Here is a 25906-nt window from a genome sequence, read left to right as displayed (position 1 = left end):
TGTAATTTGGAAACAGAGCGCTTAAAAATAATGCATCATTTAGGAAAAAAGCTTTTTACCCCAAGAAAGATGTTTTTTGATGAGTCAAATCCTGCAGCATAAATCCGTGCTGTAAAGGGGGGATTCCGTTCACATATGATTCTACAGGCAAATCTTGATATAGTGCTTTGCACTGACTGTGTATCAGAATTACTTTGGCTTCCAGGAACTGTGTCAGTGACTACAAAATCAATAGGACTTTCAGTCGACCGACCAATCTAAGGGAAAAAGAAATATCTATAAACCCATTGAAAGGAACACAGAAGAAAATCCATTCAAGAAAGGTACAAGAAGATGAAATGATTAAGCCTCTGAAATTTCTAAAACTCAAACTTATACTTAACTCTGAGAGCATCTACACCTTAGAAAACTAATCTGTCAAACTTGTTCTGACATAATAATTATTTAGAGCACAGGAGTAAGTGGGAACTTACCATCCAGAATATATGAAACTCTCAGGGAATGCAGAGTTTAGGATGGGTGAGATTTCTAGATGGCTTCAGATTTTAATTTTAACCCCTTTGGATGGAAATATGCATACCATGTATTACTCTACCTTCTTTAACAGAACATAGTGAACATACAAGTAAATCTTTTATGATGACTCCACCAGGACATTAAACTCTAAATACCATTTATATAACACTGAATGCAGTGATGTCTTAAGGTGCTATAAAGGTGTACAAGAAGGCTGATTCTTATGTTACAGGCTTACATAGCTTTGTTTTGAGGTCTTATGTATACTTTATAGATATTCTCGTGTGTTCTGTCAGGTTGTTAGCTATCCGTTCTTGCTGTTGGGCATACTTGACTCTAGAAGCATACCCCTCCTCTAACCAGCCACTATTATTCTGCTGTGGGTTGAGCAATCAAAAAAAACTAAACTTTAAAGAAAAGTATTTCAAAAGGTTCTTGGTAAGTTCCTAAAGGATTCACCAGGGAGCAAAGGAATTTTAGTGCATGGCCTATGTGGCCTTTTTTTAATATGCCTCGATGTCCCTTTTATTTTCTTCCTGGTTCTTGGCCATATTTTAGAGACAAGGTTCCCAGATAAGAGTTCTCGTGGGTGGGTTGGCAAATTAAAACATCTTCAGAGGTACTAGGTAATAAATACATAAATTTTCATTTTGAGAGATGAAAGGTGAGAAGAAAAAAGGAAATAGAAGACAGAACTGATTAAGTGTCACAGGGTTTTAAAGTAAACATATAAAAATGAAAAGAAAAAAGGAAATCTGTGGAATAGATGACAGACCTGACAAGTGTCACACGGTTTTAAAGTAAACATTTAAAAATGATGAGTTCACTCATGTATTTGTTATAAAGTAATATCATAAGATTGAAAAAAGTGGATACTGAGAAAAAACACTGACCCTCAACAATGATGATGACACTTCAAAGTCATTCTTTGCATAGTTGAGCCTCAAGAATTCCTCATAACCACACACTTTTGGATAAAATCCTTTTAGCATTTTTGTCCTATCATCAAGTATAAGTCTTTCTTTAGTTTGGATAGTTTTAGAAGAAAACTGGCTGGTTAACAAACTTAAGACTGGATGTCCCTTTTCCTGCTTTTAAATATAATGATATCCAAAGAAAATGGTCTCAGACCTTAGAAACTGAAAATATTTCTAAGAATAAAAGGCTCTTTTAGATCCAAAAGATGTAGGCCCAGGAATGGATTGAGGGTTGATATTTAGTATCAAGATATTCAGAAGTGGCACTTTTTTGGGAGAGATTGTTCCAGAAGAGCTGATATTTGATCTGGGACTTAGAGGAGATTTAAGACATCAAAGCAATATTGGTCAAGACAGGGAAGAAGGAAGAAATCTTAAGTATCTATAAAGACAAAAAAACCTACGTGATCATGATCAGATGCCAAAATACAACTGTGTTAAGCTAAATTTTAGTAATTCCTCCTCTTTCTAACTGCTACTAATCATGTCATTCCCTCCCACTCTCATTAAAAACCCTAATGGTTCCTTACAGACTATCCAAACTTCTTAGTTTCTTATTTCTATAATAATTAGAAACTGACTTCACAATTTGCTTCCCACCAATCCAGCTTAATTTCCTATCATTGTTATTCACATGAAAAGTATATTCTAGCTACAAGCAGCTCACTTGTCAATCTTCTACCACACTGTACTTGGCCATCTCTTTTGTCAGAATGCCTTTCTACTGGCTGGACCGACAAAATCCTACTCAACTTGATGAAAAACAAACAAACAAACGAACGTCTGGATAAAAAGGCACTACGATGAAGTCTTTCCCTCGCCCTTCTTCAACCCAGTCAGAAGCCTGTACTTCACATTTAGACGGCCAGTGTAGCACCTATGAATACAATCAACCTGTCCTGTCTCCTTTGTTTACTTCATAGTGTTAACCAATGCAGAGAGTTGGAGTCTGAATAGCTGATGAATTGAACAATAAATGTTCTTGTTCAGTTTGGAAGGCAGGCAATCCTAGGATGATTATAAAACCAGTTCCTCAAAAACCGGCTCATTTATCAGGGTAGTTTCAGATATATCTCCGTTTTGTTTTGTTTGTTTGTTTTTAAGATTTTATTTATTTATTTGACAGAGAGAGACAGCCAGCGAGAGAGGGAACACGAGCAGGGGGAGTGGGAGAGGAAGAAGCAGGCTCCCAATGGAGTAGGGAGCCTGATGCGGGGCTCGATCCCAGCACCCTGGGATCACGTTCTGGGCCGAAGGCAGACGTTTAATGACTGAGCCACCCAGGCGCCCCATATCTCCGGTTTTTTAATGTAGAAATGTTTGGATTTTCCATTGGCATAATGCTTTGTAGAAGGAGCATCATGACTACTATTTAGGAAAAACTCTCTATTCCTTTATGAAAAGGAAAAAAACAAAAATACTGCAACTTATTTAAGGACCTTCATAAGATCGTAAACACACCGTTCTATAATTCAGAATGCCTGGTTTAATCCCAATTCTACCCAACTAACCTTGTAACCTTTAATTCACAAGATTTAAGTAACTTTATTGACAAAAAATAAGGAGTAAACAAAGGAATTCAAGGTATTTTCTTTTTTTTTTCTTTTTTTAATTTTTTTTAAAAGATTTTATTTATTCATTTGACAGAGATAGAGACAGCCAGCGAGAGAGGAAACACAAGCAGGGGGAGTGGGAGAGGAAGAAGCAGGCTCACAGCGGAGGAGCCCGATGTGGGACTCGATCCCGGAATGCCGGGATCACGCCCTGAGCCGAAGGCAGACGCTCAACGACTGCGCTACCCAGGCGCCCCTCAAGGTATTTTCTGAAACTAAAATTCTAGTCTGAGGTCAAACACCTAGGTAGCATCTTTATTTTTAAAAAAGCTAATTTCAAAAGAATGAAACTTGACCACTTTCTCACACCATACACAAAGATAAACTCCAAATAGATGAAAGACCTCGATGTGAGACAGGAATCCATCAAAATCCTAGAGGAGAACATAGGGAGCAACCTCTATGATATCAGCCAACCTTTTTCATGACACATCTCCAAAGGCAAGAGAAACAAAAGATAAAATGAACTTGTGGGACTTCATCAAGATTAAAAGTTTCTGCACAGCCAAGGAAACAGTCAAAAATAAGAGGCAGCCCACGGAATGGGAGAATATATTTGCAAATGATGCTACAGATAAAAGACTTGTATCCAAGATCTACAGAGAACTTCTCAAACTCAATACGCGAGAAACAAATAAACAAATCATAAAATGGGCAGAAGATATGAACAGACACTTTTCCAATAAAGACATACAAATGGCTAACAGACACATGAAAAAATGTTCAAAATCATTAGCCATCAGGGAAATTCAAATCAAAACCACACTAAGCTACCACCTTACGCCAGTTAGAATGGCAAAAATCGACAAGGCAAGAAACAACAATTGCTGGAGAGGATGTGGAGAAAGGGGATCCCTCCTACATTGTTGGTGGGAATGTAAGTTAGTACAGCCACTCTGGAAAACAGTGTGGAGGTCCCTTAAAAAGTTAAAAATAGAGCTACCCTATGACCCAGCCATTGCACTACTGGGTATTTACCCCAAAGACACAGACGTAGTGAAGAGAAGGGCTATATGCACCCCAGTGTTCATAGCAGCATTGTCCACAATAGCTAAATCGTGGAAGGAACCGAGATGCCCTTCAACAGATGACTGGATTAACAAGTTGTGGTCCATATATACAATGGAATATTACTCAGCTATCAGAAAGAACGAGTTCTCAACATTTGCTGCAACATGGACGGCACTGGAGGAGATAATGCTTAGTGAAATAAGTCAAGCAGAGAAAGACAATTATCATATGATTTCTCTCATCTATGGAACATAAGAACTAGGAAGATCGGTAGGGGAAGAAAGGGATAAAGAAAGGGGGGGTAATCAGAAAGGGAAATGAAGCATGAGAGACTATGGACTATGAGAAACAAACTGGGCTTCAGAGGGGAGGGGGGGTGGGGGAATGGGATAGACTGGTGATTGGTATTAAGGAGGGCACGTATTGCATGGTGCACTGGGTGTTATACGCAACTAATGAATCATCGAACTTTACATCAGAAACCAGGGATGTACTGTATGGTGACTAACATAATATAATAAAAAAAACATTAAAATAAAAAAAAATTTTTTAAAAAAGCTAATTAAGCATATTTATTTTAACTGGTTGTCAGTGAAATAAAATGTGGAAAATCATCCTCAAGCTTGTGTTAAGTTCTCACTAAGACCCCAACCTTCATCTTCATTAAAGATCTTATTTATTTCAAAGCTTTTTGGCAAAAGCAAGACAGATAAACATACATCCATATTCTGATATTAACTATAGAGACACTATTCTAAAAAATTCAATATTCTACTAGAAGGGCTGGAGGGGAACAAGTGACTTCAATGAGAAATATCTTGCTATTGGTTATAATTAAAGACATCTTCAGGCCTTTTCATGTTCAATCTTGTAAAATAAAAATTGAAAAGTCACTGGGACAGTAATTGTAAGAGCAACATTATCAGGTACATTATGTCCTATCTGTTTCCAAAAATTCCAGGGCTTTACAAAACCAAACAAGGGAGAAGACATCATGGCTTCTGTTTACATCTTTGTGTTTGACTGTTCTATCATCTATCAAGTCTATAAAAACATCACCACTGGATTGGTACAAAAATGAGAGGAAAAAAAAACAAAAAAAAAAACCCCTTTTACTGCGTTAGTAGCTTGGAGCAAATATGTGCTGAAAAACAAGCTGATCACAAACATGGTATGGACAATTAGAGACTGCATGCACATTTACTACCTAGAGAGGAAGGTGGGAAATAGTGGCAAAAACCATCATAAATATGTGCAGAATATTCCTTGGTTCTTTTTTTTGGATAATAGCTAACTGAGCTATTATTATAACCACTATTATTAATAGCTAAGTGTTTACTAGCTCCCTGGCCCAACTTTGAGCACTTTACATGTACTGACACATTTAAGCCTCCTAAATGTCATATGAGGGAAGCTCTATTATCTGGACTTCATAGGAGGAAACTGAGGCATAGAGTGGTTAAGTAATGTTTACGAGAGCCCATTTCTTAACCATGCTATGCCAACTTCCATATATGAGATTTAGAAATCAATATATATTTTAATGTAATACATGACTAAAATATGATAATCATTAAGCTTACCACAGCAAAAATCACTGACAACAGGTTTTCAACTTTTTTGTTTTTTAAGGAAAAAAAAAATTCAGATGTTATATTACCTGAAACATATCAGTGTTACTGTCATGAGTATATTCAACCACCACTGTCTGGGCCCGAGATAAGGTATATGATATGCTGTGCTGGTCCTTGTTGCTTATTGCCTAAGAAAGAAAAGATCAATAGCAAAAATTAGCTGGTAGGCCAATCAAATCAAATTCAAAAAAGAAAAGTAATCTATCACGTTTGACAAAATTTAAGGAAGAAATTAATAACTCTTCTGTAACCTCCGCTGGTCATGACAGCAGTTACTCAGGTTGAGTGGGGTGTACACGAACACTTTGAAGACGTTACAGAGTAAGAACATAATTTCATTGTATAAAAACACTGTAAAATCTCGGGCTCCCTTATAAATATTTTTAAATTATAAAAGAATCAAAATCAAACCCCATGTAGAAACTGAAAACAGTACTTGATCTCTAATAAGGAGAAAATACAAAATTTTGCAAGATAAGATTCTTATTTTTAAAGTAACTCAAAGAGTTATAAACAAGTTACCAACAATAAGCAGAGTTAAATGGTTTTCTTAATCATTCTGTGACTCTCTAAGGTGACAAATATTTGCCATATGCGGGGCAAATATGGAAAAATTCATAGAATGATTAAACATTACCAAAGGAAATGGACATAATGCTTACGACTATACTTCTGACTTATCCCAAACTAAAACTAAAAACATTGCTAAAAAGAACTTTTCGGTTTTGTTTTCGGGCGTTTTCTATGTATAAAAGTTGAAGATAACATCAGAAACGGGGAAAACCTGCACAAAGGAAGTGGAAACAGGCTGCATAAAAGGAAAACAGATACAAAGACACAAAAGAATGATTATACAAAGCAAAGAAGCTAAATTAAAAAAAAGTCTCTTAATTAGAACATTGGCATTATAAAACCTTACTTGGTTTCAATTTGTAGGTAATCTATAATAGATAAAGCCTTAAAATAATAGCTTTAAAATTAATTAAGGCTGTGAAATTTTCACATATTTAAAGAGAATATATAAAACACCTGGGTACCAACTACCCAGCTTTATCAAAGCACAGCAATGCCATTTTTGCTTCTGGTTTCTTAAATTAAATTCAACAGACAGCCTCAAGGCTGCTTACACGTTTCTCTCACTCCCCTCTCTTCATAGAGGTATCCAACCTCTATGTAGACAGAGGTTGTAGATCTCTTGTACATCATTCCCATGCACGCTGTTGATGTTTTTAAAATAAACATTATATAATTGTTTTATAGACTTTAAAACCTCCAATTACTTTAACTTAGCATAAAGCAATGATTTCTCAATCAAATAACTCCCCAGAATCTTGGAAGTTATGAATTCTTAATGGCTAAAGAGACTTAAAAACACAGGTTTTTGTGTACTTTGAGATTGTAATCTCTGGCTTTTTTTTAGCTATTAAACCTAGTCTTAGATTAAGAATAAGAACTATGTCTAGTTAAGTTCTCACTGGACTGAAAGGCAGGGTTTAACCTTATCCCAGATGACTGCCAGAATAAGGCATTTTAGAAATAGGGATTATAACTATTTTCCCTCTGCTAGTGGTTCTCCATCAGAGGTAGTATTAACTGTGAAAGGGGCACTTGGAAATATATAGGTGCATTTTCTGGCTGTGATTTGCAGGCTTACATGGCATTAGCGGTTGGGGACAACAGGGGAGACAACCCTACACAAAGAAGTGGTGTACCCCCAATGCAAGAACACGCTGCAGGGGCAGATCTGGCACAGAGCTTCTCAGGTTGGATCATTAGCTTTCACTCACTCTCACCACCTGCTTAGCACAACCCTTCTCTGCAAAGGAGCAAAAAGAAACACTTAAAAAGAAACTGTCCCTTTTCTACAGTCACTGGGTCTCAAACAGTAATAGAGGAGGCCTCATCAAGACATGAGGACGGTTCTAGTCACCATGCTGGATACAAAACAAATTCAATTAACTTCAGGGACTGGAGCTACGACCTAAAACAAGTTAACCATATGCCAATTTCTTCATCTCTCGTTTATTTAACTTACAAAGATATACCTCAGATGGTAAAATATTAATGCACACCCAGCGGCTGCCTAAAGATACAATTACTTCCAGAAGCTGAGAGACTCTTTGTAATTTTTATTCACTCAACAAATATCAAAGACAAATTCTGTGTTACAAAACTGGAAGTAGAGGAATTCACAGAAATGTAAGGATTTAAAATCCCCCCTAATTGTCTATCACTCCAGGAAAAGCCGAAGTGTCTGGAAATGATGGCTCAGATTCTGGAGATTTTGGTGGGGAAAGAAAAACGAGCTAAAAGCATTAAATATACCAGGAGACTGGAAGTTATACTGTAGATACAGCAGGGTATTTGCTCTTATAGTTTTGATTCAATTTAATAGTTAACTGAGGTCCACTTTGTTCAAGGCACTATGTTAAAAGCTTTGAGGGTCGTAAAGCAAGCAAACAAAAAATAAGAGCATACACAGAATCTCTGATAAAGATCTCTTGTAAGAACCACACAATTAAACACTTAGTTTAAAAAGATCATCATCCAACAATGAGGATGTCAACCTCATCCAAACGATGCTTCTAGTACCTGAGTTCTCTTATATACTACATTCCTAGCTCAGGCCAGGCAAGGCCTGTCTAGTAACAGTGGAAACTCCCTACTTCTCAGGGTGGACAGCTGTATAATTCTAAATACTAGATAAAGCCCTGGTCCCAATCTACCTTTTTTTTTTTTTTTTAATAAGAAAAGGGATGTTTCCTTCTAATTTCCACTCACTGATCCTGGTTTGTCATTAAAAAAAAAAAAAAAAAAAGTCTGAGGCCCTTCCATATGGAAGCCCTTCAAATATTGTCTCCAAAGTGTCTGCTCCCATCGAAACAAAAGGAAACTCCTGGTACAGAATGTGAAGGGAATGCTAGAGAATATAGACAACATGTATGAGTCTTTCAATTTCTCAAGTTAACTTAGTTAGCTTAATTTGGGTTGGTTTGTTGTTTGCTTTTTACCTTTGCAGCCTGAGGAGTACAAGCAATATGCACAGTGCTGGGCTTCACCCCATTTGCCTTAGGTCTTTTAAACAAAGCAAACCTACTTTTCCTTCTTCCTCTATCGCCGTTTGGGAGAGATCCATTATACCTGATGGGGGAAAAAAAGTTTACGTGATCTCTTATAAGAACCACACAATTCTGTAACAAATGCTTTACTATGCCTTACAATATGGACCAATCTCCAATTAATCATCTATTAGCACACTGTAAGTTATCTCAAATTTCCTTCAGTAATTGCTGATCCCTAGACCAGCTGTCTGAATATGAAATAAAATGAGATTCTGGTTACATTCCAAGTCACAAAGAAGTACTTTTTGGATTATAAATAGCCTTAAATTATCTGTATTTTTCTTCCCTCTTTTATTGAAGATAATCAAGAGCTGATTAATGGCATATCTGATTCCTTATGACTCATTCTGTGTTTTTTTAAAGGTGAATGTTTGCATGTGCTAATACAACCTTTGAAAGTATAGTATGAATTGTCGAAAACAGAATCTCCTTTAATTGTCCAGTAAATATTTTAAATAGCTTAACTTTTGAAATAAGGAATTTTTAGACTCGTTTGATAAGCCTGATAAGTTTTAGGACTTGAATGTGCACATACACATTCACATTATGTTGGCAAAACCTATCCAACTGAGATGCCTGCTGAATAGTGATTAAACATATTTTTGTCATTCAGATCTTATAACCATTTCTCCGTGATACCATATACATGTCCTGAAAATAAGCAAATAAGTGAGGACTGGATAGGAAAGAAGTTCACAACAAAACATTTGGGTGTTTACCATGTATTAGGCACTACTGTGTTCTTTACCATATAGCACCTCATTTAATCCATCCTCATACAAACTCTTGAGATTGGCATCACCCAACTTTTACAGGTTAGGAATTTAAGTTATTCCTCAGGGGAGTAAAATTCCTTAGAGGTTCAGAGAAATTAAGTCATTTTCTGAAGGCCACACAAGTGACAATGGAAAAACTAATTTGAATCCAGGCGTTTTGTGTCATGCTTTTTAAAATTCTTTATTGCTTCATTTTGGCATGAGCCGTGGCTTAATAATAATCTCTCCTCATTCACTGTCCCCTGCCCCCTGACAAAATCTTTGGTTTGTTTCCTGGTCTCTCATACATAGTTGGTCAATCTGAGGGAAAATGAGGCAGGGACCAGGGACAGTTTTGAGGTTGGATGAAAGTGATTGGAAAATGGCCTACATTAGTGGCTGACAAGGAAGAGAAGGGACTTTACTCACACTGCCATATACAGAAATTATACTGATTCTTTATAAAAAATAAAACACACTGACTTCTGTTGGAGAAAGCCCTTGCTAATCTTGCTAGCCTTGCTAAGAGTTCAGAGTCACGCCCCTTCGATAATATAGTATTAATTTAAGGCTGTGTGTGGCCACCAGTCCCACTGTGGGTCCTGACTCTTCCATCTGCCTAGTTACATGACTTGTTTCTCTTCTGGAGATATACTCTCTATACCCAAACATTGTGTTTCTGTAGCTCAAAACTCTATTCTAAAGTAGTGACAACACCAAACTGACAACCTTATCCAACTTTATTTCTCCTAGATGGCTGGAAAGAAGTATTATTTGTATTTTAAGACACCAAGTGCCAGATACAGAGACACCACTATTGCCAAGGACTAACTGAGAAATGCCAGGCTAAGAAAGGCAGTTTAAACCATATACTAAATTTTAAACTCCAGTCTTCAAATGAATCAGATTTCCTGGTAGAAGAATTTAACTTTGAACAACTTTTGTAGTTAAGAGCTGTTTGTCATTAATACAATAAGATCTATGTGATGTGAAGTTCTAACATTGTAGTTACTATATAAGTTTCTAATCTTTTAAGTTGTTTTTGAGAAAAAAGATTTTTAGGTCTCAAAAGGCCTTAGATGATCTTGTCTGTCATTTTACTAAAGAGGAAACCAAGACCCAAAATGCTGAAGTGACTTGCCCAAGGTCATATAACTTGTAATGCTGGAATAGGTACTGGAATCTAGCATTCCTGACTTCTAGTCAAGCTCATTAACTCCATGTTATCTTCTGACTTTTTCTTACTCTCTCCTCTGAAGCCAGGGACACATTCTCACTTAAACAAGAACTTTTACCAACCTGACTCTAAAACATGTTGTTTTATATGTCTAAAGTCATATAATTAGTCCTAGAGCTGTTTCCTAGACAGAAGAAAAGAAATATCAGGGGGAAAGTAAAATTTGCAATTTCTAGTTTCTGAAATCTCTAGCTAATGGACTAATATTGTGTCTCTGTTTTGACAGTTAATGCAAGTTTAGACTGAATAAACTGAAATATGGAATCATCTGTTCCTCATTCTTTAGATTGTGTCTTGTGTAAGGTGCATGGATGAGAATACTTAGGAAGCAAACAAGTAGTGAGATTCTGGGCTTCAGAGTCATCGTATCTTTAGCCTGTACAACTCTATCACAAGAAGAACAGGACCATAAGCACAAAGCAACAATTACCTCAGAAGGACAAAGGAGCAAATAAATACTAACCTACATGAAATGACCTAAATGGGGAAGGGATTTTGGTAAAGTCATCTGAAGCAAACTTTTCTAAAAGATGGGATAGGGAACACAAATGGAACAATCATATGACTTTAGACATTTAGACTTTACATTTTTCATCTTTAAGAAGCTGTGTTCTTTCTGGGGGTAAGGGCAAGGCAAAGTTAATGCATATGTGAGCACTTATAAGAGATGGCATAAAAAAGAGGATTAAGAGAGTTTCTTGATTTAACATTATCAATATTATTTTGAGGTAATATTATCCTGTAGCTTTATATCATTTTTGGAAATAGATAGGATATACAATCTAAAAAGTAATTTTAACCTGGATGTCAAACTTACTATATATTATTCAATTTTATGTGTCATCAGATGGAGAAAACTTACCCTAAGACAATGAGTTCACCATATTTTACTGGTGCTTTGGATGGATGATTTTCTTGATCAGGAGAAAACATGAGCTTGGCTATCTTTCTCAAATCTTTGTTTACTGGTCAGGAGCCTTGGGACACCTTTTGCATTATCTCCTAGAGGGAAAAAGTTTTCATTAAGAATGTGAACAATGAATTTCAATTTAAATAAAGAGGTTACTTTCTAGCAGTCCTTGTGAGCATAGTATTATGCAAAGTTATCACATAATATACAAAGTGTATGACATTTCCCCTATAGTGGTTATATATTTGGTCCAACTGTTTAAATAGTTTAAAAATGCAAATTTGGTAACTTCCACTTCTAGGAAGACAGAGTAGGAGTATTTTTCCCTATTATTTCTACTAACTACAACTACAAACTCTGAACATTATATATAAAACATAAGAAGACTCTGAAAAGTAGAGAGAAGGTAGACCAGCTAGGTACCTTGGGGCACAAGGAATGAATGACACAGCGCTGTTTCTCTGGGTTTTCTTTATGCTTAATATAACCCAAGAGCTTGCTCTCGCTAGTTAAAGGAACAAGATAGGGGCAGCCTTAGCAAGAGAGAGAACTTTTGACAACAACCACTCTACTGTAGCCAAACACCACAAAAAACACTGGCCCTACCACACAAGCAAAAAGCCAAGTGGGGAGCCTAGACTTCCACCTCATGAGGCCATAATGAAGAAGCCAACGCCCTCCTCCAACCAGGGTATTGTCAGGGCAGCCAAGTAGGGAGCCAAGACTTCCACCCTCCTGGTTGGTAACATGCCCCCACGTCTACTCTAGCAGTGTCAGAGGAGCCTGGACTTCCACCCTCACTTGGCAGTAGCAAGGAGTCCCTTCCCTTGGGTGTCAGTGAAGGCTGAGTAGGGAACCTGGACTTCTATGTCTATCTGGCAGTAATAAGGAGGCAGCCACTCACTATTCTCCAGCCAAAGCAGTGACAGAAAAACGCAGTAAAAACAGTAGGTTTAGATAACATTCAGAGTCTCAGAACGTAACACCAAAATGTCCAGGTTTTAATAGAAAACAATTCATTGTATTAAGAACTAGAAAGATTTAAGACAATGCAAAAAGATAATCAGTAAATACCAAAGCTGAGACGACGGTTAAACCGATCATGATAAAAATGTAAAATGTTTTAATAAGCAACTGCAAACATATTTGGGACAAACAAAAAAAAGTATGGACAAAGAAACAAAAATTTAAAAGCTCACTTTTTAGGATTGGCTTACCAGCAGAATAAAAGGGACATAATAAAGAATCAGTGAACCAGAAGAAAGAAATTACTTCCTCTGAACAACGGAGGGAAAATAGATGAAGGAAGGAAGGAAGGAAGGAAGGAAGGAAGGAAGGAAGGAAGGAAGGAAATGAAGAAAAAGCAGAGCCTCATGGACCTGTGGTACCACAGCAAAAGAGCTAACATTTGTATCACTGGAACCCAGAAAGAGGAAAGAGAGTGGAGCTGAAAAGTATTCAAATAATGGCTGAAAACTTACCAAATGTTAAAGAGAAACCACACAACCACAGATTCAAGAAGCTGAACAAACTGCACAGAGCATAAACCTGAAGAAAGTAGCATATTCTTTTCAGGTGCTGAAAGAAAAGAACTGTCAATCTAGAATCCTATATTTGGCAAAAATGGAGGGGAAATCAAGACAGTCTCAGGTGAGGGACAATTAAAGAGAATTTGTCACCAGCAGATCTACTCTATTAGAATGGCTAGCAGAAATGCTCTAAGAAGAAAAATGATAAAAGAAAAGAACCCTGGAACATCAGAAAAGAAGAAAGAACACGGTAAGTAAAAAGATGGGTAAATACAATAAGCTTTCCTTTTCTTGAATTTCTACAGTATGTCTGAAAGTTAAAGCAAAAATTATTAACACTGTCTGATGTGGTTTCAAATGTATGTAAAGGAATATTTAAGACACTTATATATGGCACACCTAGACATTTATCCTAGAGAAATTAAATGAAGACTTATGTTACAAAACCTGCACAAGAATGTTTATAGCAGCCTTATTTATAATAGCCAAAAACTGGAAACAATCCAGATGTTCTTTACTGAGTGAATGATTAAACTGTGGCACATCCATGCTGTGGAACAGTACTCAGCAATAAAAAGGAATAAACTACTGGTATATATGAAATAACATGGGTGAATCTCTGGAGAATGATGCTGAATTAAAAAAAGGTTACATAAATTATTTTATTTATGTAACACTCTTGAAATGACAGAATTATAGAAATGGGAAACAGACAAACGCTTGCTAGGAGTTAAGGAGGGGGTGGGAGTAAAAGGGAAGTGGGTGTGGCTACAGAAAGACAACAGAAAGGACGCCTGTGGTGATGGAAATGTTCTGTATTTTTACCAATGTAAATATTCTAGTTGTGATATTTTAGTATAGTTTTGCAATATATTACCATTGGGGGAAACTGAGTGAAGGGTACACAGAATCTCTCTGTATTATTTCTTACAACCACATATGAATCTACAATGATCTCAAATTAAAAAGTTTAATTAAGAAATATAAATTTGATACACATATGAAAAATGAGACTAATATTTCTGATAAGCCAGAAAAAATGTTACAATAAACAATTCCCATAATACTATCAAGTCCATTTCATCAGCAGCTTAATGGGACCAGTTATTTCCTACATCCATTCTCTCCATGGTCTTCCTGTTAGACCTGTTACAAAGGTTTTTCACAACAAAACTCTTACTAGCTAACCCATGACAGTCTTCTGATTTTATACTTCCACCAACAAGTTCCATAGGAAACTAATGAATGAAAAATGCCTATAGGTCTTTTTCTATAGTACAGCGAAATACAGCCTCTATAGCAGCACTTTTGGAGAAAAGGCAACACAGACTATTTGTAGCCCAATGAGTAAGAACAAGTAAAAGGAGAAGGCTTAGCCATTTTGACCCTCTTTTTTCCCTTGTAACTGACACACACATTTAGACCAGCAATTCAGACAAACACACTAATTTTTATTGTTAGTAAATTTAAAAAACACATTATTTTAAATAAACATGCTTAAGAACTACTAAAAAAACCCACATTTCCTCCATTCAAATACTCTATAAAGTCCTTTCATCTCCCCAGAGAAATGTTTTCTTTCAGTAAAATAAACTATAATGATCATATCCTCCACTGAGAAAAAGAAGTAATATGAAGCTACCTAAAATCTTCAATGTAAAAATTTAAGAGTTTTAAAACAAATTAATTCAAATAACCAAAGAACAATTTTGGTTCCATATAACAAGACCTTCTGACCTATATTAAATCAGACTTTAATATACAAACAAGAATTCATACGCTCTTATCTGCCTCCCCCCTCCCCCGCCACCAAAGGAGCATCCCATTACAAAAAGCTAAGCAAAGTTTAATTAGAAGCTTTAACTGTGCTTTTCTTGTTAGACAATTCAAGTACTGACATCAAACACAAAAACATTGCTTTGATACATTTCTGACCAAGAACATCAAGAATTAAAAATTTAATAACAAGAATTAAACTTAAAGTTTAAATTAAATTTTAATGTGGCTTTGTCTTGATTTGAACTCTTATTTAGAGTTACTATTTTTAGGAAGTGATAATTTTCCATTTATAGTAGTAAAATGTTCCTTTTAAAAACACTCAGTTAAAGTAAGTCAATTTAATAGTATTAAATAGTATCAATAAGTACACAGATATGGCCAAAATCTGAGAGTGATATTTGTGACTGCCCATATTTGGCCAGCACTAGTGCACAGCATGGCTAGCAAATATTAGCCTATGTTCTAGTTCTAGCTCTCTTTGAACAAAGCAGTGTTCCTTCATCTCTAAAAATGATGTGACTAAAGTAGAATGAAGAGAATTTTGGAGCTGTAAAAAAACAAGACCATCTGGTTCTAACATAAGAATTTATAAGTAATGTACATATAGGGCTATAGATTTAGTCTCATCGCCTCTATAGCAAAAGAAACAATTTTTAGCTTTGACAAGTAACTGGAGTAGGGCTAGCATATATCCACCACTCTATACTTTCTAGAGACCTTGGCTAAATTAGCCAAGAAAAACAACAGATTTCCAATTATTCTTACTCTGCTTAGGTCCCTTAGAAGGCCTGATTTCGGGATATTTTATCAGTGATATAAAAGTTTCAATCACAGGAACACACTCAAAGTTGGCTTTTATTTCTGTATCTAATAATCTGAAACCTATAATAAAACACTTTAGTAGTACTGTTTATACACTTAAATGACCCAAGACAAACAGTTTTCTTAAATTCAAAAATGGCATATAACCAATGATATATAACTGGCATTCTTAAACTATGAGTAACATATGCTATGACAGCTACTTTTCCTGGAACCTTGCATTGCAATTCTAATACATGTTGACAGGTGTTTGTCAGAAAGAATTGTTAGAATCTTTACATGTTCTGAAGAGTCATGATTTTCGCAGTGGTTTAGAATCTTTAACAAAGCCAAGTTGCTAGATAGTGCTCTTGGACCCACCCTCCTTGTATATTCCCTATATTTAAAATCTGAATAAAATACAGAATCCTTCAAAATTAATTCCTAAAACCATTCCTAAATTCACTTGAGAACGTGAAATGGGTATCTATATAAAGTATATTCTAATGCTTCAATTACTGGCCCTACTTGTTGATACTCAATTAAGTTAGTTGGTCTGACCTCATATATCCAATTCTATCCCAATGTGACGATCTAACAAAAAGAACATTAAATAGCACCATTAATTCTACCTGAGACTGGAAAAAAATGATAGAAAAAAATCCTTCTAATAATAAGGCTGTTTTAGAATACCTTTTATTTTAAAACTCTGCTTGATCCTTAGAAAGTAAGCATGTTCTCATCGGTCTGGACCCTCCCATGTTAAACAGATTGTTTTAAAGAAACACATTCTAGAACAGTGTTATTTCCTGTGTAGGCTGGGAAAACATAAAAAAATGAGCCGTAAAATATATATTTCTTAGAAATAGTCTCATTAATTTAACTGATAAAATATTCTAATCATTTGTTGTTTAAAGGCCAGTGAAGTACAACTGTTTTCATACCAACTCTTCCTGAAGGAATGACTTTCTATAACATATAATTGTCAGTTTCACTTAAAGAAGGAAAACTGGGAAATCAATCTTTGTTCAAATTGCTCCCTCAACAAACAGTTTTTCTTTTATTATTTATATTGCACATAGCCTTTTGCTTACTACCTACTAAATACAAGTACAAAATTCCTGCCCTGAAAAATAAAAAGAAGCAAAACAAATACGAAACAAAGAACAAAACTGATCTTCCGCAGATGTTTACATAATCTTTTGAACACTTCTATTTTGGTGGGGAAGTGAGTAGGCACAAAGGGATGCTGAGGGGAAAAAAAAGGAAAATGTTTTAAAACATGAAATGCTTCTTTATGGTGAAAAATGGTGTGGATTGCATATATTATCTCTAATGACACAGATTCCCATCTATACTAGAGTTCCCCTTTGGTGATTTCAAAAGGATGACTCAAACAGAACTGTTTTGGTATGTTTGTGGTGGAGCCATTTTATGAAGCCAATTAAGCTATGATTGAAGGGAGGTGAATTTATAGCAGTTTCCTGATAAGAGTGAAAATCTAATCACCTTCTTCCTTCTTTCACAATCAGCAGGATTAATAAGCAGCATTCTTCCATAAAAGGAAAGAAAGGATAGAAGAAACAATAGAGCGAGCAGGAATATGAGGTTACTACCGCCCGTCAGTGACCTTAAGCTTTTTAATAAAGCAACGGACGAAGTGAAGTCCATGCTCCCCTTCCCAAAATACAGGGCACCCCCTGTGTGAACACCTAGTCTTCCTCATTAGGATAGCCAAATGACATGCTGATAGTCTACCACTTTTAGGGACAACATATTTTCCTCCTGACGGGAAAGCAGTTAACATCTTTCACACGGACAGTATTTGCTCCACTAAACTAGAGCTTCTCAACCTTGGCACTACTGATATTTTGACACTGTGGGGTGGCTGGCCTGTTCACTGCAGGAGGTTCAGTAGCACTCCTGGCCCCTACACCCCCTTAGGTGCCAGGAGCAACCCTAGTTGTGATGATCAAAAATGTCCCACCTTCCCAGCCTTCACTTTAATGAGAACCACTGTTCTAATCTTCAAATTGAGGATGACAGCTTATTTTCAGGAGGGAAATTTCCCCTATTTTTGGCATAGTGCTTGGCATATAGTAAGATATTTAATAAATGTTTGTTTTCTTACTTCATCATACTGATGTTTTAAATGGTCATTAACTAAGAAAATGGCTTAGAAGGTAGCTGCAGTTTCAGTATTTTATTAGAATCAATAAGAGTGCTGGAAGTGAAAATTGAAGAACTATCATCTTACCTTGATGGTGATTAATTATTAATGTTTCTTTGCTTTTAAAACATTTTAATATTGTAGCAACCTCTCTTAAGTGGTTGAAGGAAAGGGACTGGAGCTGGGGTGGCCACAGAAGTAGTCTTATAGGCCAGTGCTGGGTAGTCTGACATTTAGAGAAAGGCTAATCCATGAAGGCAAGATAAGCAAATATCTTCTTGACCTAGGGGGCCCATATCTAGAGAAATTAAAAGCAAGGTTTGGAAAGCATAGGGAAATCTTTTTAAGTCAAAAGGGGTGTCAACTTGAATCAACCCTGGATTAAAGTCTATCTTGCACTTGCACAGAATATTAATTAGCAAAGTGCTTTCACATAAGATTATTTTATTTGACCCTCACAACAGCCCTGTGAATTAGATAGGAAAGTCTTATTAACTCCATTTTCCAGATAAGGGAACTAAGTGTGTCAGTCAGAAAGGCCACTGACTGGGTTCAAGGCCAAACAGGTAATATCTGGCAAAGCTAGAACTGAAACCCATGTATTAATTCAACATACATTAACTCATTTAATTTCTATCACAACTATATCAAGTATAATCATTTATCCCCATTTTATAAATGGAGAAACTGTGGCTCCTAGAAGTTAAGTAGTCTGGGTTTTCAGATACAGCAAATCAAATCTCATACAAGACTGGGTGGGGCTAATTCCTAAATAAGAATAGGAGGCCCTACTATGGGATCATTTAGGAGAGAGACTAGAAAGTATACCTGTGTAAAATAAACTAAACAAGTTACACTCTAGTATGGACTCGTAACAACTATGCAACTATGACTAGTGTTTTTTGAGATTGTTTGAAACTGTCACTTCCTCACTGCTCACTGTATTTGTCAATCCTATTTCCTGGTAGTGACCAACAATAAAAACTTCAGTAAATGAAGCAGACTTTGCATGGTTGTTTAAAAAATGGAAAGGGAGAAAGGAACCTAAGATGAAAAGCAGGGTATTACACTAAGGCAAATTCCTGGTACTGCCGGAAAGAAAAACATGTATTAGAAGTGAGTCAAGACAGCTTATGGACAGAAGCCTTCATGTACTCCCTAAAAAGTAACAACCAAGAAAAAAACTGCAGGTTAGCATTTCTGATTGGCTGACCTCAAATGATCACTTAATTCCCTACACCTAGAAATGTATTTTAAAAGACACAAATAAGGCTTCAAACAATTTTATTGTCTCTGCCCATACTTGGCCTGTATGCAACCCTTTCAGATTACCAAAGTTCCTAAAATGAGGGTATGCTTCTCAGAAAGCAAGACTAGAAATTCCCTTAGGTTTAACCACTAAAATCCCAAACAAAAGTCTGCAGAAAGCAGCAAATTCAGTGGGATTTGACAGCTATTTGGAACAAAAACATTGGATAAGAGTATATTCATGGAAAATTCTATCATTTCCTAAAGTCAGCACCCAACACTGGCAGCCAACTCATGCTTATGCTACCTTTTTTTTTTTTCATAGTGGCTGACACTTACTGGGTTCTGTCCCTGTGCCCAGCACTGTTCTAAGCACTTTATATGTATTAACTGATTTAATGCCCAGAACAACCTTAATGAGATAGGAACTATTACAACCCTTACTTTGTAGATAAGAAAAATAAGGTTACAACTCAAACTTTAGCCAGCTCTCTGGAACTGCTAAAATAACTGAGTTTAAAAGTACATGGCAGGGGGTGGGTACAGAGGAGAGAACTACAATGGTAAACAAATTAACAACAAACAAGAAGATCCCCGAACTATTCCTACTATAAAATATGAAAGAGAGTTTATAGGCTACATGTTACATGCTCTTGTCCTAACATGGGAATAAACTAATACTGACTAGCCATTTTAATTTTCTCAGTAATTCAATTAATTGTTTAAAGCTGAATTTAAAAGTCCCTTGGATAAAATTTAAACATGTAAAAAATGAATAAAATGGTTTCTTTCCCAACCACTTTAAATGTATACTAACCTATGAAATTAAAATATGGAACTGAGTCCATGGTCATCTCTTTATATTCCAGCAGTAAACCATACTAATCTTATGTAGGTTATGGGCCCCTCCAAAAAGAGTACGATGTAATAATTATTTTGGACAGTTAAATTACTCCCAGAAAGAGAATAACCTGGGTTTTCTCTAGTCCTTATTTTTACTGAAACACTGACCAAGTTACATGCATTTTTAAAAAGGCAACAACACGGGTGCCTCGGTGGCTGAGTCGGCTGAGCAACAGTCTTTTGATTTTGGCTCAGGTCATTATCTCTGGGTCTTGTGGGACGCGCTGGAGCCCCAAGTCGGGCTCTGCACTCAGTGGGGAGTCAACTTGTCCTTCTGCCTCTGCTTCCCCCCTACCACCACCACTTGTGTGCGTGTGCTCTCTCTCTCAAATAAATTAATTTAAAAAAAGGCAACAATAATAGTCTCAAAGTATCTCCCCCAAGACATTTATTAATTATACAGGAGAAAACAGAAACTTCACAGTGTGAAAAACCTGGCAGACACCATTTTAACCAACTGATCAAGGATAACATTATCTGTAATAAGATGCTTTGATATCCTGTATCCTCTGATTAGGATGCACCAAAGGACACATCGCTTCCAAGGTATGTTGCCAAAAAATGCGTAACCTCAATCTAATTACCAGAAAACGTCAGACCAATGCAAACTGACAGACATTCTCCAAAATAACTATCAGTACTCCTTCCAAGTGCCAAAGTCATAAAAAACAAAGACCGAGAAGCTCCCAGGTTGGAAGAGATTAGGAGATGCAATAACTGTCTGGGGTATGGAGTCATGAACTGGATCCTGGAACAGAAAAAGGACATTAGCGGAAAACTGGTTAAATTTGAATATGGTCTATGGTTTGGTTAATCGTATTGTACCGACGTTAATTTCCTGGTTTTGATAAATATAATCTGATTAATAGATTGTTTACATTAAGGGAAGCTGAGTAAAGGGTATATGCAAACTAGCTGAATTACTTTTCCAATTTTTCTATAAGCTAAACTTACTTCAAAATCAAAAGTAAAAAAGAGACAATGAAAACAGAAAATACACAAAATAGCCCCTTAAATTAATAAAAGGCATTAAAAAATGAATCCAAGACTCAAAGTTGGCCTCCTTTCAGCCTTCTCACAACTTAAAGGTACAATATTTCCACGTTGTGCTGGTTCTATCAAGTCACAGTGCCTCCCAGGCCTCACGTTCTTTCTCTGACGTGAAATTGCCCATCCACAGCCCCTTGGTCAAGAAGGTTGTTACTACAAGTATGGCCACTCAACAGACTGAGTGATACCAGAACCATAGTGATCCATTTCCTACACTGACCAGAATTTTGCAGAACCACGTTTCATGGATTTTTCTTTAAAAAAAGAAAAAAAAAGTTATGACACACAAGGGCAACTTTACTATTAATACTGTATGTGGCTTTATTAGAAAACACTCTGTATATGCAATAATACCACAGCTTCTGAATTAATGTATTTACATTTATTTTTCTTATCTATAAAGGCAGGGTTATAATAGTGCCTACCTCATTAGGTTGTTCTGAGGATTAAGTCAGCTAATACATGTAAATTCAGTTAATATATGTATATTTACATGTAACTGAAGTCTTTAACAGTGTTTGAATTTGAGTTCTGTCCACCCACACATATGAATCCTTGTCTTAAATAGCTTATGAAAAGGAATAGAAGGGGAGCTGGGAGGAAGAAGAGTTAGGAAAAAGCAGTATCAAACTATAATTCTGATACATTTCATTAAAACAAAATACTGAAAAGATAAAAGTCAAGAACTTTCCTGAATTATTCACTAAATTACTTCATGACGATAGTGTTTTATTCAGACTAGAGGAGATACTGTGAAAGTCCAAGCTGTGACTGTGTAGGACCAACCCTGACAATTCTGGCCCTTGACAGTCATGAGGGCTATATCCAGGGTCCTTGATGAATTCTCGAATCTACAAAACCTATTCTCTAGCACATGATTTTCTCTACTTACAAAATGGTGCCAATAGTTTCCACACTTCATAGAATTTGTCACCAAGGCTGAATGAGAACAACAAAGCTGCTTTGAGATTTGGATGTTGGGCCCGTCTGCTTGGTTCACTCACTATATACATATGTCATAGACTTTTGGGTCTCTTAAAATTATTCAAACTGTGAGGATTAAACTAGGGATTTTTCAGGACCTAATGTAATGTAAATTTTTTTTTTAAAAGTACTTGTTAAATACCCACTATGTATTTAGTTAGGCATACAAAGTAGGTCTTTCGAATACTTAATAATACTGCTCCATCATTTCAGATTTATTTTCTCAGAGATTCATCTTTATTTCTTAGTATCTAAACAAATGTTTATAATCTATTATTTGTAGATAACTTTGACACCAAGCAAGTTCTAGTTTTCTACTACTTGTAATATGTAACAGGCCCTGAAATATAATCAAAGGCCTCAAAAATCATTGCAATTAGTGTCAAGGTTGAATGTTGTATAAATGTTTGATTTTCAATAGGGGAAAATCAGTATACCTAAGTCAGAGTTAGTGTATGTATTTCCTGCTCTTATGGGGAAGTTAACTTTAACTCTTTTATAGTTTTATAATTCCATTATAAAGTCTACTAAAAAGGAAGGGAAAAAATGTAGTTGAAAATTCAAATTATAAATGAATCTCCAATATTGTTTCTAACAGTAAGGTCAGCTACCTATAGAAAGAGATCATTATTAAAAGATGACAACTATTATTAATCTAACAAAAAAGTTACATTTTATGAGAATTTTAGTTTTCTCTTTGGTTCATGAAAAGTTTTCAAAAGTGGCAGCTGATCTTTCTTTGACCAAATCGTAATGTTTTCCCCATAAATTTTTATAGCAGTAATTTGAGATATTGTGTGTGGGAGGCTAAGAACATCTATTTTTTAGCAGAGTGAATATTTTAAATCACTCAGTGTGGTATTCCTACTTAACTCTTTTCATTAGGAAAACGATACATACAGCTGAGGTATTTCTACAAATTTCCTCTCTGTACTGATTATTGTTATATTATCATATCACAAATACCCCAATTATGCAAAATTACTATGATTAATTTTTCCTCCTAATTTGCAACTTTTCTCTTGTTAATTCCATTTTATGTATGTACAAGAGAGTGAATACTTCCCCCTCACAAGCAGATTAGAAAATATGACAAAAAATGAACACACATTACTGGGCGGCATGTCAGTATGCTAGCAAAAAGATTCAGTTTTTAATAAATTTCCTATAACAAGAAAAATAAATCTCAATTTTAACCCTTTCTTTTAATGAAAACACAATGCTTTCGAAAAGAATATTGGGAACTTATGATTGTTCATTTTATAGCAGGAAGAGTCCCCTCTCATCAAACATCAAATCTAAATTATTAAATCTCTTCCCATCGTATCAGAGGAAGAACAACAAAACATTCAGGGTAGGACCATTACTTAAAATCCTTACAAAGCAAGACTCTCAATATTTTTAAAAAAAATCTTTATAATTTTCCCTATCTTGTGAAAATGTCTGAATAGTAAATTGTAGTTATCTCAAAGGCCTAGATCTCTTTGAGAGGACCTCAAGAGGAGATTTACAGTCAAAAAACAAGATTCTGAATAAGCTGTCAATAGCTAACCAAAGTACAATGCCAGCACCATCATTCTGGCTTCCAAACAATTTTCTTCAGAGACCAACGTAATTCACAAATTTAATAATTCAAAAGGAAACAATGGACAACATTAAGTTCTAAAGCATGTAAAAAAAGAACTACATAAACACTAGCTTGGATTGGGAAAATATTACACATGAAGGGTTTCCAGGTTTCTGTTGATCAATAGTCAGAGGCAATAAACACCTGTAGATATTTTTCTTAGGACCGATGGAGGTAAGATTAACAGTGTAAAGCCTCCCTAAAAACACAAAAGCCTCAGAGCTAGAGATTTATTCAACCCTTTCCCTAAGACAGAAGGAAATGTAATTCATACATAACATACTTCTAAAGCTGAATGTGAAAAATTTAAACATAAGCAATCTGATTATGATTCAAATCGTTCCTCTTACAACCTTACCTTTAACTTGACGATGTGACACTTAAAATTAAGCTACAGAATACCTACCTCTTTATTCCATTGCTATCAGCCTAAGCGAGATAAACAATCTTCTCACCAGTAGATAAAATCCAGACAGTATTAAAGCATCTCCCAATTACACTTGGAATCACACACTGAATAGCTGTCTGCTCAGTGTTCTTTCACTTAAGCACCTCATAATGTGTGTGGGTGGGCCTGTGTTACGCAAAATAGGTAAACACTATATAATTCTAAATTCTATTGGCTGAAGTGAGAACTCAGTTCTCCCTCATGTCCTCCCTAAGGAAGCCTGTAGCCCAAAACGGAAGAAACGGAAGTAAGAGGGAAGCACAGAACAGTTTTTAACACAGGCTTAATTTCAAGTTATGGAATAAAGTACCTGAAAAGGCAGTATTCTATTTCTTAAAAGGCTGACTGAATTAACTATATAAATGCTCTAGAAATGTCAGAAGGATAACTAAGATACTGAACTACCTTCTCATGATAGTGTAATCATTTATTTTTAACAGATTTAGTATAATAATCTGTTAAGAAACATTGCATTTAAAAAAACCCAGACAACTCAGTGCAATTCACACAAAAGGAATAGTGTCCACTTAACATTATCTAATGAATCAGACTTTTTTGGTCTTGTTACTAAACACTACATTATTGCAGACATAAGAACAGGTGAACACTGAATTACATTTTCAATTGACCACGCTTTTTTATTTCTAGATTTGTATTTTAAAATAAATTAGATTCATTTGGTGCTCATGAACATGGAGAATCGACAGCAATACCCAGAGGTGAGCTGGGGTTATTTAAATAAAGTTCATCAAATAGCTACTGAGGGCACCCTACTTACTGACGTCAGCTGCTCTTGTAAACTTCATTTGAAGAGCTAATTCCCTGCTACTCCAAATTACCCCATTCCTCTTCTTAGGAAATGTTTTCTTAAGATGAAGGTTGTGCATGGAACTCACCTATTCCTCTACACAAAGGTGAACCTGCTTTGTGCTTAATTACATTTAAGATTCCTTCCTTAAAGCATGCTAATTAAGTCACAAGAGTAAAGGCTGATTCATACCTGTTCATTGAGCTGCATAGGCAAACCATCTATACTCTCCACGCATTAAACTCTTGCCCAACTCCAGTCTAGGGGCTGATATTCCCTTATATAAAAATGCTTTTGGTTGGCTTAAGTCTAATAACACCTTGTCACCTAACACCTTGGCACAAAATAACCCCTCCTTCTCCCCCTGCAACGTTATAGCTGCAAGTTTACTTCTGTCGCTTCCCAGCATTCCGTATCTGTGTCATATTGCCTGAAGCTTTTCTTCAGTAAATCTGCATAGTTTCTTTCGCCCATTCTGCTGGCAGCAGGCCCACTTTGGTTACTGTGAAGTAAACCTGCTCCAGTAGTCTGCTTTTGCCTAACCAGTGTAGACTCGTGTCCAGTTCATGAAATATATTTGTAAAAATGACCTGGGCATATTCTAAGATTTTGCTATTTGGTGATCCTGCCTTGTAATGTGATTCCGGGCTGATGAAACTGCTCAAGAAGCCGGACATGACAGGTCCAATGCTCATACTAAGTAGAATGTAGTTGTGACTATGCCTTCAACTTGAGTCTATAACAAAACCTAAGCATCTGCCAGTCTTTAGAACAACATATCAAC

General features: G+C 35.9%; 1 protein-coding gene across 2 annotated transcripts in view; it reads right to left on the bottom strand.

Moving 5' to 3' along the window:
* The window catches only part of PELI1 (pellino E3 ubiquitin protein ligase 1), a 60928-nt gene that overhangs the window by 5583 nt on the left and 29439 nt on the right, over positions 1-25906 (bottom strand). For both annotated transcript variants that reach the window (XR_005832953.1, XM_040623415.1), the window contains exons 2-5: positions 11728-11867; positions 8763-8892; positions 5778-5879; positions 60-257 (exon numbers count right to left, since the gene is read on the bottom strand). Coding sequence is in view for 1 of the 2 variants with exons in the window: in XM_040623415.1 (XP_040479349.1) it covers positions 60-257; positions 5778-5879; positions 8763-8892; positions 11728-11798 (501 nt within the window). In the remaining variant the exon portion in view is untranslated. The remainder of the gene's footprint in view (positions 1-59; positions 258-5777; positions 5880-8762; positions 8893-11727; positions 11868-25906) is intronic.

This window comes from Ursus maritimus, unplaced genomic scaffold (assembly GCF_017311325.1).
Source record: "Ursus maritimus isolate PB19 unplaced genomic scaffold, ASM1731132v1 scaffold_6, whole genome shotgun sequence".
Taxonomy (NCBI): domain Eukaryota; kingdom Metazoa; phylum Chordata; class Mammalia; order Carnivora; family Ursidae; genus Ursus; species Ursus maritimus.
Note: the sequence above shows the minus strand (reverse complement) of the source record. Positions and strands in the feature narration are given on the sequence as shown.